The 17,144-nt window shown below is 43.5% G+C and overlaps 1 protein-coding gene across 5 annotated transcripts in view; it reads right to left on the bottom strand.

Moving 5' to 3' along the window:
- Positions 1-17,144, bottom strand: part of COMMD7 (COMM domain containing 7) — a 73,838-nt gene that overhangs the window by 52,306 nt on the left and 4,388 nt on the right. For all 5 annotated transcript variants that reach the window (XR_014073831.1, XM_081559672.1, XM_081559674.1 and 2 more), the window contains exons 2-8: positions 13,360-13,413; positions 13,160-13,262; positions 1,767-1,823; positions 1,647-1,684; positions 1,134-1,224; positions 769-818; positions 103-151 (exon numbers count right to left, since the gene is read on the bottom strand). Coding sequence is in view for 4 of the 5 variants with exons in the window: in XM_081559672.1 (XP_081415798.1) it covers positions 103-151; positions 769-818; positions 1,134-1,224; positions 1,647-1,684; positions 1,767-1,823; positions 13,160-13,262; positions 13,360-13,413 (442 nt within the window). In the remaining variant the exon portion in view is untranslated. The remainder of the gene's footprint in view (positions 1-102; positions 152-768; positions 819-1,133; positions 1,225-1,646; positions 1,685-1,766; positions 1,824-13,159; positions 13,263-13,359; positions 13,414-17,144) is intronic.

A 17,144-nucleotide genomic window follows, 5' to 3' on the forward strand; every position in this document is an offset into this window, starting at 1 on the left:
AAAGAGTCGGACACGACTGAGCGACTAACACACACTCAGGAGCCTAATGACTGAAGAAAACATGGAAAAAGCGGAAGGACTCAAATGGGAATTTGGACTCACCTACGTATACATTTTCAGTTTGATTTCCCTTCTTAACCACCAACTTTAACTGAGCCAAAAAAGGAAAAAAAGAAATAAAATATTTAAATTAAAATGATGACAACTGGGCAAAGAAATTCCTGAAACCTGAACTTTCACGGAAACATTAAAGCATCCAGTGTCTTGAGAGTTACTCGAGAGCACTCTAGATTGTCCAACACCAAAACTTCTAACAATTCCCATGATGACAGGAACAATCAAAACTTTCAAGAACAATATCCAGATCCTATTCATCTGAAAGTAAGCGTGTTAGTAACCACATCTTTGGCTGACCACATTGCTTTGAAATGCACAAGGCACTTCAGTGGAACATACGTTTAATTGGATATTAAAGAAATCCAAGGTAGATTTGGTGGCTTAGATGGTAAAGAATCTGCCTGCAATGCAGGATACCCAGGTTCAATCACCAGGTGGGGAAGATCCCTTAGAGAAGGGAATGGCAACCCACTCCAGTATCCTTGCCTGGGAAATCCCAAGGATAAAGGAGCCTGGCGGGCTACAGTCCATGGGGTCGCAAAGAGTTGGACACGACTGAGTAATTGCATTAGAATATTGTAGAATGTAGATTTAATACTTTATAACCAAGTCAAAAATCTCCCAATTTTCAGAGATCAGAAAAAGACTTACTTGTAAAAAAATACTTCCTACTTTTTCCAGTTCACTGCTCCCAGATGTCACTGTGACACAAAAGAGAAAAACAGTAAGTGGCTGGTGAGGACCAACTCGGAAGAGCCCAATCTTGCAATTTGTAAAGCAGGAGCCATGTGGGGGCCAGGATGAAGACAGCAGAATGTGCTTTTCAGGAAGTGAACTCACAGACAGCCGTGGGTAAAAAGAGATGCTGAATGTGGACAGTGACACAGGGAAGCCGCTGCTGGACCCAACAATCTTAGGGGACTAAGGATCCCGCTTCCCCAGTGAAGTCATCTGAGAGCCTCTGCCACCCAACCCTGCATCACCCAAATGACCCAGGACTGGCTCTAACTGGTTACCTCCAAATTTCCATTCCATATCTACAAGCTGGTTAATCATCAGAGTCTGACCTATGGCCCATCGAGCGAGGGTGGGGGCATTCTGCTTCCACTGGAACAAAAGCAGAAAGCCAAAGTCATCACAATGGAAAAAAAAAAACAAACCCTTTTTCATTCCGTGTTTAGTCTTTACACAGACAGTGGGCAGAGTGCAGAGGCAAGGGCTTGGCCTGTGTGCACAGATCCGGGTTGAGAGGGGCAGCAGTGATTTTCTTTTATTCCAAGATTTAATCCAGGTTGGAACAAAAACTGTATGATATTTATATTTAGTCAAATCAGAGGGAAAATCTTAGATGCACTGAACAGTGTTTTCATGCATGTATGCCATCTGCATGAGACCAAGTGAAAAACTTTAAGCTGGGAAATGACATGATGAATGATGGTTTTTCCTTGGTTGGTGTTTTCCATTTGTATGTTTTCAGGAAATAAAAGCAAATGATCTTAATTCACTTTGATTAAGAGGGATTCTGATACCTTTTCAGAAAAGTAGACGGCTTTCTCCTCACTGAGACCTGGAAGAGAACAGAAGGGAGACATGACCACAGGGAAGGGCCGCAGGGACTGTCACCTAAGCAACCTGGGGTGGTCACCTACCCAGAGTCACGAAGTCGGCCCGGACCTGCTCGGCTGTGAGACTCTTCTTCAAGGCACCTGGGAGACGAGAAAAATCAGTCAGAAAGGGCAAATCAATCAATCTGCTGGCAGGAAGTATTTAATGGGCACAACTTAAGTGCCGGGGACGACAAAGGGAACACACAGACTCAGCTCACTCTGGCGTGATCTCCGTCCAACCATGCAGGAAGGAGATGAGGGGGAACAAGGCAGCACGTTTTACGGGGCATTTTTTGGCAGATTCCTGAGTAGCTCAGCAAGGAATCTGCCTGCAATGTGAGAGATCTGGGTTTGATCCCTGAGTCAGGAAGATTTCCTGGAGGAGCGCATGGTAACTCACCCCAGTATTCTTGCCTGGAGAATGCCATGGACAGAGGAGCCTGGCATGCTACAGTCCATGGGGTCGCAAAGAGTCGGACACGATTGAGCAACTTTCACTTCACTTTAGGTGCCACACAAGCATTGGCCCCTCCAGAAAGTATAGATGAAGTTACAGACAAAAGAAAAGACTGTCTGGACTTGGGGAGGGGGTGACACATCTGAGGAAATAAGGCCACAGACTCCTGGAGCCAAGTGGGGGAGTTCCAAGTCAGGCGGGCACAGGGGTAACAGCCTGAAGTTGGCACTGTGCCATCTGTAACCACCAAACGCGCGTGGCTCTTTAACTTTTTCTTTTTTGGCCCTGCCACGTGGCTTGTGGGATTTTAGTTCCCTGACCAGGGATGGAACTCAGGCCCTTGTTAGTGAAAGCGCCAAGTCCTAACCATTGGATCGCCAGGGAATTCCCCTCTTTAACTGTTAACGAATTAAAATGAAAGGAAATGTAGTGTTCTGTTCCTCAGCTGCACCAGCTGTTCCAGGTGCTCAGGAGCCATGCAGGCCCAGTGGTCACAGCACCGGTTAGGGCGGATTACAGAGCATTCTTGTCTCCATACGGGACAGCCTACCCCAGAAGGTCAGCCCTCAGGAAGCACACCCAGATGGACTAAGCAGTTCAGCCTCTGCAGTTGCCAAGTCATTTGTGGAGGGGCTGTCAAGCCCCTCCTCTCATGAGCCCTGGGAAACCCCACCCTCCTACTCCTGCCCTGCACCCACCTCCTTTGTTCTGTTCCCAGGCTCCCATTTCTGAAAATAAAGTGCTCCCAGCAATCTGGGCTTCTCAACATTTAACCTGCAGGCTACAGCCTCCAGTCACGATCTGGTAACAGCTTTAAAATTTTCCACTTCTTAGTCCTCCAGAAGATGACTAATCAAAGAATAAGAAGCTGTCCACCATGGTCCAGGGAGGGCCCTGAAGTAACACCCTAAACCTGAGCCCCCACCCCATCCCACTCCAGAAAAACAATCCAAAAGGCTGTTGTCCCCTGCAAAATCAACGGTGTCAACAAAGGGAGGAAACCTTTTATCTCCAAAATCAGACTGAGCAAGGAAGCCACAGGGAAATAAAAAAAAAAGGCAAGACCCCAGGAAACCTTGGCCATAAAAGCTCTCCAAGAAGGCTGTTACGTCCAGTCACTCCAATCAACTCTTGGCGTGCCGCTCCTTAGTTTATATCCAGTTCAAATCCAACATTCTGTCTGATAATCCCCAAATACTCCGAGGTGGAGAATACCATTGTAACTTTTAATTTACCAGGAAATTAAAGATGAGAAAGGTTACGCTTTGCGGGGAGAGGATTTGGCAAATCCAGAGTTGACAACTGCACTCTAAGAGATCACCTACACCTTTGCCCCACACCTCCCCCATACACTGAGATCTTCGAGCGAAGCTCTTTAGCAGTGTGGGCAGGAGAGATGAAAACTCAGTAACAGTACACTGATTTTGGTGTGTTCACACAAGTAGCCTGGGCGCCAAGATGATTTTGTTAAAACTTAAGTCAGACCGTGTCTCGTCTCTGCTCAAAACCCTCGAATAGCTCCTGTTCCACTCATTGTAAAACCCGAAGTTCTCACAATGCCCTGTGGATCTGTCCTTCCATAAAACTCTCTGCTCTCTCCCTTGCTTACTCAGTTTTTCCATTATTTACTAGGCAGGTTCCTACCTCTATGCATTCACCCTTGCAGTTCCTCCTGCAGGAAACACGCTTCCTCAAATCTGCACATGCTCACTCCTCACTTTCGTCAGGAATCTGCTTGAATTGCACCTCCTCTGCAAGGGTCCCTGACCAATCTTCAAGTGTCCTTTTCTGCATGGCATTTATAACTACCCAACTTCATGCTACATACTTATTGTCAATTTTCTCACGAAAAAGTCAGCTTGTTGAGAACAAGGACTTGGTCCATTTTGCTCACTGCTGTGTCCCAAGTCACTAAAAAAAAGTGCCAGGCACTGTTCATTGGTTGGCCCTCAACTCATTAAACACATGCTGAATGAAAGAATCCATACAACGGAATGCTATATAACCTTTAAAAAGAATAAGGTAGCTCCTGACTTGCCTATTCGCAAAATATAATTAAAAGAAAAGAAAAGGTAATAACTGTCTGCTTAGCATGGTCCCTTTTGCATAAACAAAGAAGGATATATTATCTATTCTTACTTATAGCTTTAATTATATGCTTATCTTATGGCTAAATTGAGAGATGTAAGGTACATTTTTGGTGAAAATATCCACAAAACAGAGGATACCTTTGAGGAAAGGGACTGGGTGGGACTTTTTTTCCTTGGTGTCATTTAAAAACATCCTAGCTGCATGTTATTTCTTTTTTAATAGGAAGGCAGTAAAATTGTGAGTCATTTTTGTTTTCTTTCCTGTGCTTCTCTATAATTAAAAAAAAAGCCCTGTCCCCTCCCCCTCAAGAAAAAAGGTTAAATGTATTGCCCAGGGCCACACAGCGGGCAAGTAGCAGAGAAAGTAGCTTATGGGGTAGTTGACCCCCAAATTCAGGCTCTTTTCACTCCAAGTCATTCTGAGATGCTGTTGGGGAGGTAGGACCAGGCCACAACTTGACAGTGACTGACAACTGAGGCTACTGAGCTGCAGGAGCCAAAGCAAGCTCTCTGTCCTGATGGCACTTCACTACCTGAGACAGGCAGGAGCCATACTTTAGAAACATACATAGAGGGACTTCCTGGGTGGTCCAGTGGCTAAGACTCACACTCCCAATGCAGGGGCCCAGGGTTCAAATCTTGGTCAGGGAACTAGATCCCACGTCTCAACTAAGAGTTTGCATGCTGCAACTACAACCCAGGGCAGCCAAATAGATGAAAAATATTAAAAAAAAAAAAAAAAATCATGATCTTAAACAAAAAGAAATACACATATTTGCATCATGTTAGGCCTCAAGCCCTTAGCTTCTTTTTCAGCTTTTTCCTTTGGTGATTCCTCTGTCCTGTAAGCACAAGACAGGCCTGAAGCTTTGATCCCATGTCAGTCAGAAAAAAATCTGAACTCCAGGGCTGCAGTCACTAGAACATGTCACTAGGGTAAATCTGAGAATGTCCTTTAAATACAGATAACAATCTGGGATGGTTTATAAGTCCTTGAGCTCTACTTTTCACTGGAACAGTTGCCCTGGGCAACCGCCACTGCCATCAAATAGTGTGGGTGACAAAGCAGAGGGTTTCAGGAAAGTTAGCAAACACTATTCTTCTAGCCAAAACCTAGGTAAGCTTATTCAGAGTAGTAAGGGAAGTCCAAGGAACAGAAATAAGCCTTGGTGAATCAGATGGGAGAGCACGAGAGCCCCATTCATTCAGTGATTCCTGACCCTGAAGGTTCACCAGCTGAATCCACCCCTGCAAGGTTCACGTGCAAACAGAGGTCACAGTCACTGTATATAGATGTCCTGAGACTGCCATGTGCCAGCACTGAGCTGGATGTTGGAATGCATCAAAAACTGAACAGGCAACAGTCTCTACCCTCCTGAGGTTCACAATCTTTTGGGATATAACAATATAACACATATAAGACATTATAACAATAATGTAACAAGTAGATAAGTCATATAGTGAAAATGTTAGTCACTCAGTCATGTCTGACTCTTCGCGAGTCTGACTCTTTGCGATCCCCTGGACTATAGACCACTGGACTCCTCTGTCCATGGGATTCTCCAGGCAAGAATACTGGAGTGGGTTGCCATGCCCTTCTCCAGGGACACTTCCCAACCCAGGGATCGAGCCCAGGCCTCCTGCATTGCAGTGGATTCTATATAGAGTATTATTCCATGTAGAGTATTACTGAAAAGTGCCACATAGAAAATAGAGCAGGGTAAGGTTGGGAACCCCCAAGGAACTTAGTCCAGCATTCGATTAAATACCATTTGTGACTATTCAATACTGATTATTCCTTTTTTTGGCCCAGCCAGATAGACTCCTTTGGGAGTGGGGAAAGGGAGTTATCGCTTTTTCTTTGAAAAAAAAAAAAAAAGCCATCAACCAGTGGAGACTTCCCTGGTGGTCCAGTGGTTAAGAATCCTCTTGCAATGCAGGGGACATGGGTTTGACCCCTGGTCTGGGAATATTCCACATGCTGAGGAACAAATAAGCCTGCATGCCACAGGAGAATCTGTTTACATAACGAAACTAAGACCTGACGCAGCCAAATAAATAAATGAATAAATAACAACCAGTTACTGGGTACCCACAAGGGCCAGATATTAAAGTAAAAACCAGCTTAAATTATGGCCCCACTGCAAAGTTATCTGTAATCTTTTCTAGGTGACAGCTCATAATGATAATGACAATCAATACTAACAGCAGTGTAGCTACTACCACTTACTATTGAAGCAAGCACTTTACATTTATTATCTTTCTCCATTTTTTAAAAAAAGAAATTCTTTAAAAATTATTATTTTTTTTTGGCTGCACTGCCTGGCTTGTGGGATCTTAGTTCCTTGATCACAGACTGAATGAGACCCTCACCCTGGAAGTGCCAAGTTTAACCAATAGATTATCATCTTTCTCCACTCTTGAAACAATGTATGAACTACTAGTATTAGCTCCATTTTATTCCTGAAGAAACTGATTTTCAGAGTGCTTACATGACTTGGTTCAAGGTCTCAGAGCTGTGAAGTAAGCATACAAGGGCCGAGTAGGAACCAAATGCAAGGTGGGGGCCTTATCTGGATCTTAATGAGAACACTTACAAACAAAATGGATGAGACGATGGGGAAGTTTGAACTCTTTGTATTTTAATTTTAGATATGATCATTGCATAGTGGTTTGATAAGGAGGAGAAAGTCCTTTATGTTTCAGAGATACATAACTAGGAATTGAATGAAACGATATGATGTCTGAGATTTGTTTAAAAATAATTCAGTTTGGAGAGCAATGAGTTGAAGTAGGCGGGGCACAGGTGAAGCAATCTGGACATAAGTTGATATTGAAATCAGGTTATTTTTTTAAGAGAACAATTCTTCGTGGACTTATTTTTATTTATTTATTTTAGTTGTGCTGGGTCTTTGTTGCTGCAGGGGCTTTTCTGTAGTTGCAGCAAGCAAGGGATGCTCTTTCTAGTTGCGGTGCATGGGCTTCTCATTGCGGTGGCTTCTCTTGTTGCAGAGCATGGACTCTAAGGCACATGGCTTCAGTAGTTGTGGCACATGGGCTCAATAGCTGCAATTACCAGGCTCTCAAGCCCAGGCTCAATAGTTATGGGCACAGGCTTAGCTGCTCTGCTGCATGTGGGATATTCCCAGACCAGGAATCGAATCCATGTCTCCTGCATTGTCAGTTGGATTCTTTACCATTGAGCCACTAGGGAAGCCCTCAGGTGCTTTTAAGAATTACATACTAAATAGTAAAAGAAAAACATTAAAAAAAAAAAAAAACAATCCACAAGCTTTGGGCTAATCAAGGAGGGTGCAGCAACAGCTTTTCTCCTATAAGATCTAAAGCAAGTCACTTGCCCTCTCTAGGGCTCTGTTTCATTATCTCCAAGACAAAGATCAGACTAGATCAGCACTTTACAAAGCTTTTACTTAACCCTCCCCCTGTCCACACACTCCTGCCCCCAAAAAGAAGAGTTCCAGGGTTAACTGTTTCGCAGATACTGGTTAAGCAGGTTAACCAGTTTACTGCAGGGCTTTTCAGAGACTGAGATATGTTAATGTGTGTGTGAATCTCCAAGATTCCAAGGCTGGGAGGTGCAGGGACAGAATTTTATGACCCTGTCTGGCCACTGAAGTCTTTTTTGGATGAAAACACCAAATTGGGGAAGACCAATCTGGAAGGTCTTTGGGGTCCCTTGAACTCCAACAAGCCTCACCTTGGCGAGGTCTTACTGCACAAGCCATACCAGGATGAAGGAAGGAGAAGGCAATGAGGGCACTTTCAGACTAGACAGGGGAAGGCCCTGAAGGCCAAGTTAAGGACTACAGAATCCATTAGGCAAAGTAAACAGTTGAGGGGAGCAGCAGGATCCAAGTTGTTCGTATTCCAGGGCAAACTAGAATCTGGATGGGAGAAGAGAAGTGGAGAGGCTGCTGCCATAACAAGGCATGAAGGGCTGGGAATTTATTCTGGGATGGCAGCCTTTGGGACTGAAAAGATAATCCCTCATCAGGCCAAGGGATGAGGAAGAGGCCAAGAGACTTATAAGCTACCTCAGATCTTTAACAGATGCTCTGGAAGAAATGCAGAATTCTTCAACTCTGTAGGAAGGGAAAAGTCAGATTGCATGAGAACAAAATAAAGAGTAAATCAAAAAGAAATTGTTGAGAGCTACTGAGGAGTTCAGCAAACCTGAGACTTCAACTCTAGAACTTGAAAAGCTTGAAAAGCTTTGGGGCATGACATCACCGACTGGAAGGACATGAGTTTGAGCAAGCTCCAGGAGTTGGTGATGGACAAGGAAGCCTGGTGTGCTGCAGTCCATGGGGTTGCAGAGTTGGACATGACTGCCTGAATGAACTGAACTGAAACTGAATTAAACAGTCAAGAGAATTCAGATCCTCTCCATTACGGGAAGGGATGTTTTATCTGATGATTTGACATCAAGGCACAGCAGAGAAACTAACTGAACTATCAATAAACAATGTAGGGCTTTCCTGGTGGCTCAGTGGTAAAGAATTTGCCTGTCAGTGCAGGAGACCCCAGTTTCATCCCTGGTCCAGGAAGATCCTACATGCTGTGTAGCAACTAAGCCCATGAGCCACAACTATTGAGCCTCTGCTCTAGAGCTGGGAACCACAGCTTCTTAGCCTGGGTGCTGAAACTACTGAAGCCTGTGCGCCTAGAGTCTGTGCTCCACAACCACAGAAGCCACAACAATGAGAAACCCATATGCCGCAACTAGAGGGTAGCCCCTGCTGACCACAACTAGAGAAAGCTTGCACAACAACAAAGATCCAGCACAGCCAAAAATAAATAAATAAACAATGTAAAGTTGAGCAGGCATGGTATTAGGTGCTTTATGGATATCAACTCACTTATTCCTAAAGCCATCACCATAAACTGCTCTTACTATTCCATTTTTCAGATAGAAACTGAGGCCCCAGAGGCTGATTTGTCCAAGGCCAAATAGTTACCTAAAGTGGTATGCCCAAGACTCAAATCCAAGTGAGCTTGCAGAGCCAGTCCCTGGAACTCAGCACACCTCAGTGCTCTCTGGACCTACGGAAAATGGTCTGCTAGAAACACTGCTCATCAGTCCTGCTTGAAGAATATACACCCAACATCCCCTGGGGGGGAGGGGGGTGTGTGACACAGGATCTCCCAAGTTCAGCTCAAGTCACCCAGCATGAATCAAAAGCTCCTGTTCCATGTCATCATTTTACTTGTAACTGTGGCTTAGGAAAGTAGTACAGACCCACCCCTGACTTCAAGGAACTGTTAGCACCACGAGATAGATACATACAGATCAGCATGATCAACAGAAGACTAAATGATTATGTTCCAAAAAGGGCTGCAGATAAAAGAATCTATCTCAGTTGCAGAGCAGAAGGGGAGGTCACCATGGATTGAGATGGTTTGGGAAGACTTTCTGCAGAGGTAGTACTGGGGCTGGGACTGAGCAGAATTAAGGCAGTCTGGCAGGACTGAATGGGGGCAGGGAGCAGAGATGATAAAGCCTGGAAAGAATGGAGGCAGGGACAACGGACAGAGGTCTCCTGAAAAATCACTGCCCACAACAGCTCACAGGTTTCCTCATTCCCACAGGTGTGGGCTGGACAATGAGAATAAAGAGGATAAAAACTCCTGTTTCTATAAGCTGGACACCTGTCCTACAGAAATGCTCACACACGCTAAATACATAGATTTCCTAAGGATGTTCACTGCGGTACGGTACACTTTCTAAGAGTGAAGGGTCAGAACTAAAATGTTCAGCAACAGGAAATGGATTAAGTAAAAGATTAATGCAGTTCAAGGTCCACTGCAGTCACCAGAAGAATGAAGTTGATGTGGGGAAATCTCCACGATATACTAGGTATGGAAAAATGCAAGCCACAGAGCAATTCTGTGGTTTATTGCCACTGATGAAAAACAAAACTACATGAACGTATATGGCTCTGTCTGTCGGTGCACATAAAAATAGAAAAGGATACATGCCAAAATTATACCGTGATTATGTCTAGAGACAAGAGTCGGATGAGAGTAAAAGGGAAATTTCCCTTTTGACTGTCCAGAGCTCTGCAGTTCTAAGTTTGCAATGAAAATTAATTCTTGTGTTAAGTGAAAGCAAAAGTCACTCAATTGTGTCTGACTCTTTGTGACCCCATGGACTGAAGCCCACCAGGCTCCTCCGTCCATGAAATTCTCCAGGCCAGAATACTGGAGGGGGTAGCCTTTCCCTTCTCCAGGGGATCTTCCCAACCCAGGGATCGAACCCAGGTCTCCAACATTGCAGGTGGATTCTTTACCGCCTGAGCCACCAGGGAAGACTGCAATTCCCATCCAGCCTTGTGGTTCTGATGCTTTTAACCCACCTTGAGAGCAAAGAAGGCAAGAATCTCACAAACAGAGGGTCAAAAATTCCACAGCTGGAAACCTCAGGGATCTTCTGATTCACACCCTGAACCCTCAGGAGCACAAGACAGGGCAAAGAAAAGGATCTGCACAAAGATATACCGGAAGGTCCAAACAAATCAAGTTCCCAACTTTTAATGCACCGTTAGGCTGAGATCTTGGGAAGATCAGCTTATTACTAATTTTTAAAATTTGCAAACTGGGGATGCTGTTTTACCTCCTCTCAGCCCGGTCAACATTTATTCATTCTTTAAGCCTGGGCTCAAATGTTACCTCTCTTTAAATAAAGTTAACTTTTAATTAAATTGCCAAATTAATTCCAGCAACTTTTAAGACAATACTTAGCTAAAAATAAACAAGTAAAATAACCTGCAGTCTTATCATGCAGACAGAGCCACAGTTAACTTTTCTTTTTTTAACACAAAAATAGGACTGTGGCAGACGGAACTAAATAGAATATTGTGAAAAGTTTTCCATATCATTACATTTTTCTCAACATGTTAAAAAATTAATATTAATACATAACGTGAAAAATAAGAGCAACCTTTTGCTGAGGAACTGTGCTAAGCATTTTATTTCAGTTCAGTTCAGTTGCTCAGTCGTGTCCGACTCTTTGTGACCCCATGGACTGCAGCACACCAGGCTTCCCTGTCCATCACCAACTCCTGGAGCTTACTCAAACTCAAGTCTATTGATAGGTGGACATTTACTTATTAATATTTATTCAGCATTTTATTTACATTATCTTAATCTTCAAAACAGCCCCACTCACACACCAAAAACAAGCTTAGATGGAGTGGAACAACTGATGAGGGAGGGTTATTGCTAGGGATTGAAAGAAACTGGGTACCAAAGCCACACTACTTATCAAGGGTCAGACTGGGATTCACACCCAGTTCCTACTAACTCAGACTGAATTCTTGATCACTACCATGCGTGTGTGCTACGTTGCTTCAGTTGTGTCCAACTCCTTGTGACCCTACGGACTACAGCCCACCAGGCTCCTCTGTCCATGGGATTCTCCAGGCAAGAATACTGGAGTGGGCTGCCATGTCCTCCTTCAGAGGATCTTCCCAACCCAGGGATTAAACCTATATCTGTTACGTCTCCTGCACTGGCTGGCAGGTTCTTTACTACAAGCACCACCACCATACTTCTCTGCCAAACTGGACCATAGCACATCACACCAATTTTCAACAGCTGGGTAACTGGATTGCTTCTAATTTTTCTGTGATAAACAGTGCTATGACAGATAACCCTGCAGCTCAACCTTTGTGATCACCTCCCTCCTGGCTAGAATCTTTCCCTGACTGCTCTAAGGCAAACCCTGCTTCTCAAACTATCTGCATCAAAAGACCTATTTTTAAAATTTTCAATCTACCATGGACTGATATTTTTGTACAATACAATGAAAATTAATTCCTAGAAATACGAAATGAAAAACGCTTACAAAATATAAACCCCAAATAACTCTTAGTGAAACATGAATACACATCACAGATTAGATAAAAGTGTTAAATCAGTGTAAACTTCCTGCTTTTGATAACTGCACTGCAGTTATGAAAGAAAATGTTCTTGTTCTTACAAAATACGTACTAAAGTCTTAGCAAGGATAAGGGTGAGGGTAACTGAGCTAAAGCCTCATCCAATAACTGGATCAAAAAAAATTTTTAATTCAGATAAATTTCTATGCTATGATTATCCTAATAAGTCATTAAAAGATTGTGAGACTCTTATTAGTTCAGGTTTTTGTTTAGCAGGCATGCTACCCTGTTAGAAAAAAAATTATGTATCCAAAACTGGCCACAAAACATGTACTGATTAATGTTTACACCCTGGAAAAAAAAAAAAGCTCCAAATGGTTATAATGGTCAATTATATGTTACATATATTCTACCACATTAAAAAAAATTGCAAGCCCCATTTTTTAAAATTAGTAGATTCAAGAAACTTTGTCAAGGGACTGTCCCTGATGGTTCAGTGGTTAAGAATCTGCCTTGCAATGCAGGGGATGAGGGTTCCATCCTCCGTCGGGGAACTAAGATCCCAAGTGCCACATAGCAACTAGGCCTGCGCAGCACAGCTAGTGAGTCTGTGCCGAAACAAAGATCCTGCATGCCGCAACTTGGACCCAAGGCAGCCAAACAAACAAATAGAAATAAATAAATATTTTAAAAAGAGAGAAACTTTGTCAAATTGCTATAAAAGTTTATAAACCCTTATTCTCAATCTTGCACCTACCACTTTGAGGAAAGGTAAGTCTGGGGACTGAAGTGGGGAAGCAGACTGCAATTACGCTCTCCCATGGCTGTCTGTTTACCTGGCTTCCCTGCCTAGACTGCAGTCCCGCCCATGTCTGGTTCCCTACCAAACGCTCTGGCTCAGTGCCCAGAGCACGCCTGCCAACTCGGTGGATTGAGGGAATGTTCAAACAATGTCTCTGGCCTCGGCTGCTGGGAGGGGCTACTCACCATTTGGAACCAGGAGGAGGCTCTTCACGATGCTTCTCAGGGAGCCAAGACTGATCTGGTTGGTGGTGGCAAATTCAGAGAGCTGAGCCAGAAACCTTTCCACCTGCAGACAGGGGACAGCACAAACCAGGCCTTCACTTCAAGCACCTCAGGACCGCAGACCCATACTCGGGAACTCTCCTTATCACAAGATACTTTACCTCTTTTGGCTCAGTTAGGAAGTGGAAGAGCACTTCAGTCAGGGCTGAGAATTGCTGTGAAGAGAAGAACACAGAACATCAGAAAATTCTACTCCTGGATCAGTGTTCCCCCATCCCATCCAACTACAGCCCCTTAAGAGAGAAGAGGGGGCTTCCATGGTGGCTCAGCGGAAAAGAGTCTGCCTGCAAATGATCCTTGAACTGAGAAGATCCCACAGGCCATGGAACAACCAAGCCCATGTACCACAACTACTGAGCCTGTACTCTAGAGTCCAGGAGCCAAAACTACTGAGCCTACATGCTGCAACTACTGAAGCCCTCTCAAGAACAAGAGAAGCCACCATAATGAGAAGCCTGCAAACTACAACTAGAGAAAGTAGCCACTGTTCTTCACAACTAGAGAAAAGGCTGCTTGGCAACAAAGACTCAGCAAAGCCAAATAAAAAAATAAACAATTTATCTTTTTTAAAAAATGAGAAGTGAAGAGAACACAGATGTTGATATCAGTTTTGATTATCTTAGAGTTACAAACATCTGTAATTTGAAAAGATATAAGCACATCAATGTTCACTGCAGCACTATGCACAATAGCTGAGATACTGAAGCAACCTAGGTGTCTATCAACATGTGAATGGATAAAGACATGCTCCATACATACAATAGAATATTACTCAGCCATGAAAAGAATGAAATCTTGCCATTGGCAGCAACATGGTTGGATCTAGAAGGTATTATGCTAAGTGAAGTAAGCCAGAGAAGGACAAATACCATATGATCTCATATGTGGAATCTGAAAAACCAAATAAAACAAAAACAGACCCATTGATACAGAAGGGAGAGGTGGGGTGTGCAACAAGCTAAGAGGATTAAGATGTACAAACTTCTAGTTACAAGATAAATTAGCCACAAGGATGTAATATATAGCATAAGAATATTGTCAATAATACCGTAATAAGTTTGCATAGTGACAGATGGTTACCAGACTTAGCATGGCGGTCATTTCATAATGTATGCAAATGTCAAGTCACTATGCAGTTCCCCTGACACTAACATATTCTATGTCAACTATATTGCAGCTAAGAAAAGAAAAAAAAAGTTACAAATATTCACAATACCCACCACCAGTGTCCATCTAACTATACCACTTGATTGTCTAAAAAAATCATGCATTTTGTTGGGATGCTTACAAGATACATATTGGGAGACTGAGTGTGTGCACACATGTTCACACATAAATCTCAAGGGGTCAAATACCTTCTAACACCTCCCCCGAAACAAGATCTGTAAGGGAAAATCACTGAAATAGTTTTTTTTTTCTTCTCTTTTTGTTTTGTAAGGCTCAGGTGGCTCAAGTGGTAAAGAATCCACCTTCTAATGCAGGAGACATAAGAGATGTGGGTTCGATCCCTGGGTCAAGAAGATTCCCTGGAGGAGGAAATGGCAACCCACTCCAATATTCTTTCCTGGGAAATCCTGTGGACAGAGAAGCCTGTCAAGCTACAATCCATGGGGTCACAAAGAGTCAGAAACGTCTGAGCGACTAAGCACACACACACTCGCTTTTTGCTTATACTTCCACATATTTATTACTTAAACACAAGTCAATCCAAATATAAAATTTTTCCCAGCTTCACTCTCATAAATGGTAACATACTATATGAACTTTTTCTCTACCTTACTTTTTTTTGAGGGGGGTCCTGCATGTGGCATGCGGGATCTTAGTTCTCTGACCAGGGATTGAACGTGAGCCCCCTGCTCTGGAAGCTGCTGCTGCTGCTGCTGCTAAGTCGCTTCAGTCGTGTCCGACTCTGTGCGACCCCATAGACGGTAGCCCACCAGGCTCCGCCATCCCTGGGATTCTCCAGGCAAGAACACTGGAGTGGGTTGCCATTTCCTTCTCCAATGCATGAAAGTGGAAAGCAAAAGTGAAGTTGCTCAGTCGTGTCCGACTCGTGGCGACCCCATGGACTGCAGCCTACCGGGCTCCTCTGTCCATGGGATTTTCCAGGCAAGAGTACTGGAGAGGGGTTCCATTGCCTTCTCTGGAAGCACGGAGTCTTAACTACTGGTACAGCCAGGGAAGAGGGAAGTCCCTCTACCTTGCCTTTGAAAGCAGTTACTTCTGTGTGGCAAGATTTTAGGTGATTTTTATTTTCTTCTGTTTTGTCTATCCATGTTTTCTGGGTTTCTCTCCCGCACAATAAACATCTTGTTCAGAATGTGACAGAATAGCAAATTTTAACACGTTATTATACATTATCTTAGTGAGTGACAGTCACTCAGTCGTGTCTGACTCTTTGCAATTCCATGGACTGTAGCCCACCAGGCTCCTTTGTCCATGGAATTCTCCAGGCAAGAATACTGGAGTGGGTTGCCAGTCACTTATTCTTTTGTGCATGTGAACCTCTTTATCAGTACTGTATTACTAAGAACTGAATATCTGTGTGCCCCAAAATTCATAGGTTGAAGTCCTAACCCCAACACTACTGTATTTGGAGAAAGCGCCTGTGAAGGAGTGACAAGGTTAAAAGAGGTCATAACGGTAGGGCCCTAATCTGATAGGGCTGGTGCCCTTGCAAGCACCAGGAAGTTCTGAGGAAGTCACCCCAGAGCTCTTTCTGTGAGGCACAGGTTATGAAGACACAGTGTGAAGAAGGCAAGCAAGGAAGAGAGCTCTCACCAGGAAATGAATCTGCGGGCACCCTAATCTTGGACTTCCAGCCTCTGGAACTGTGAGGAATAAATTTCTGTTGTCCAAGCTACCCAGTGTGCAGTATTTTGTTACAGCAGCTTGCACAGACTGAGACATTTATCATTACTTTCCCATGTTCTCTCCTGATGGACACGGTGTTTGTGGCACAGTGAAGGAAACCAAGACAAGAGTTTAAAAGACTCAGATGTGAATCATTGTTCTTCTGATCACCCAGGTGACCCTGGGCAAGTCACCCAGCTTCACTGTGTCTCAGTCGCCATCGGAAAGACAGAGGTAATAATACAGGGCTTCCAGAACAGTACTAATTGGCTCATGCAAAGCCTCCAGTATAGTGTCAGTCTAGAGGCTCAACAAGCCTCTAGTATGTATGTATGTATGTGTATGTGTAGCAGTTACCACAGCTACAGTTAAAGTCACTATGCCATTAGATCCACCTTTAACATTTAAACAAAAACAACAACAGGCAGATACTGCGGCTCAAAGCCCCCAAAACTCTACATACATATGACTTTCAAATGCATTTGCCCCTTTTTCCATGACACATAAACTTGACACAAACCCCTGGCAAGGCTCTGTATTATTTTCTTCTAAAATGTATTCTATTTTAAAATATAAAACTAGTCTTTGAAAATGTAAAAGTAATATACATGCAAGGTTCTAAAAAAGAGCCAGCTAGCATAAAAGAATATAAAATAAAATGTCTCACTCTCTCCCTGCCCCCTCCCACCTCGTCCCACTCCCCACAGGTAATTATGCTAACACCTCTGTGGCCTTCCCATCATTTTATTTTTCTTTAGTTTCTTTTAAATATAAATGGGATCATACTGAACCCACTTCCTGCACCTCACCTTTTTTTCCACTCAATTACACTTTAGAGATCAATCATGTCAGCAAGATATAAATCTACCCAGTTCTTTTAACAACCGCATGGCATTCAACTGTTAAGACAGCATAATTTAGCTCCCGAGAAATGAGCATTAGTATGTGTGTGTGTGTGTGTGTTGATCTTATGTAAACGATGCTGCAATGAATATTCTCACACATACTTCTTTGTGAAATATGTATGTGTATG

Source organism: Giraffa tippelskirchi, chromosome 13 (genome assembly GCF_054371585.1).
Source record: "Giraffa tippelskirchi isolate mGirTip1 chromosome 13, T2T-mGirTip1v1.2.pri, whole genome shotgun sequence".
In the NCBI taxonomy this organism is placed as follows: domain Eukaryota; kingdom Metazoa; phylum Chordata; class Mammalia; order Artiodactyla; family Giraffidae; genus Giraffa; species Giraffa tippelskirchi.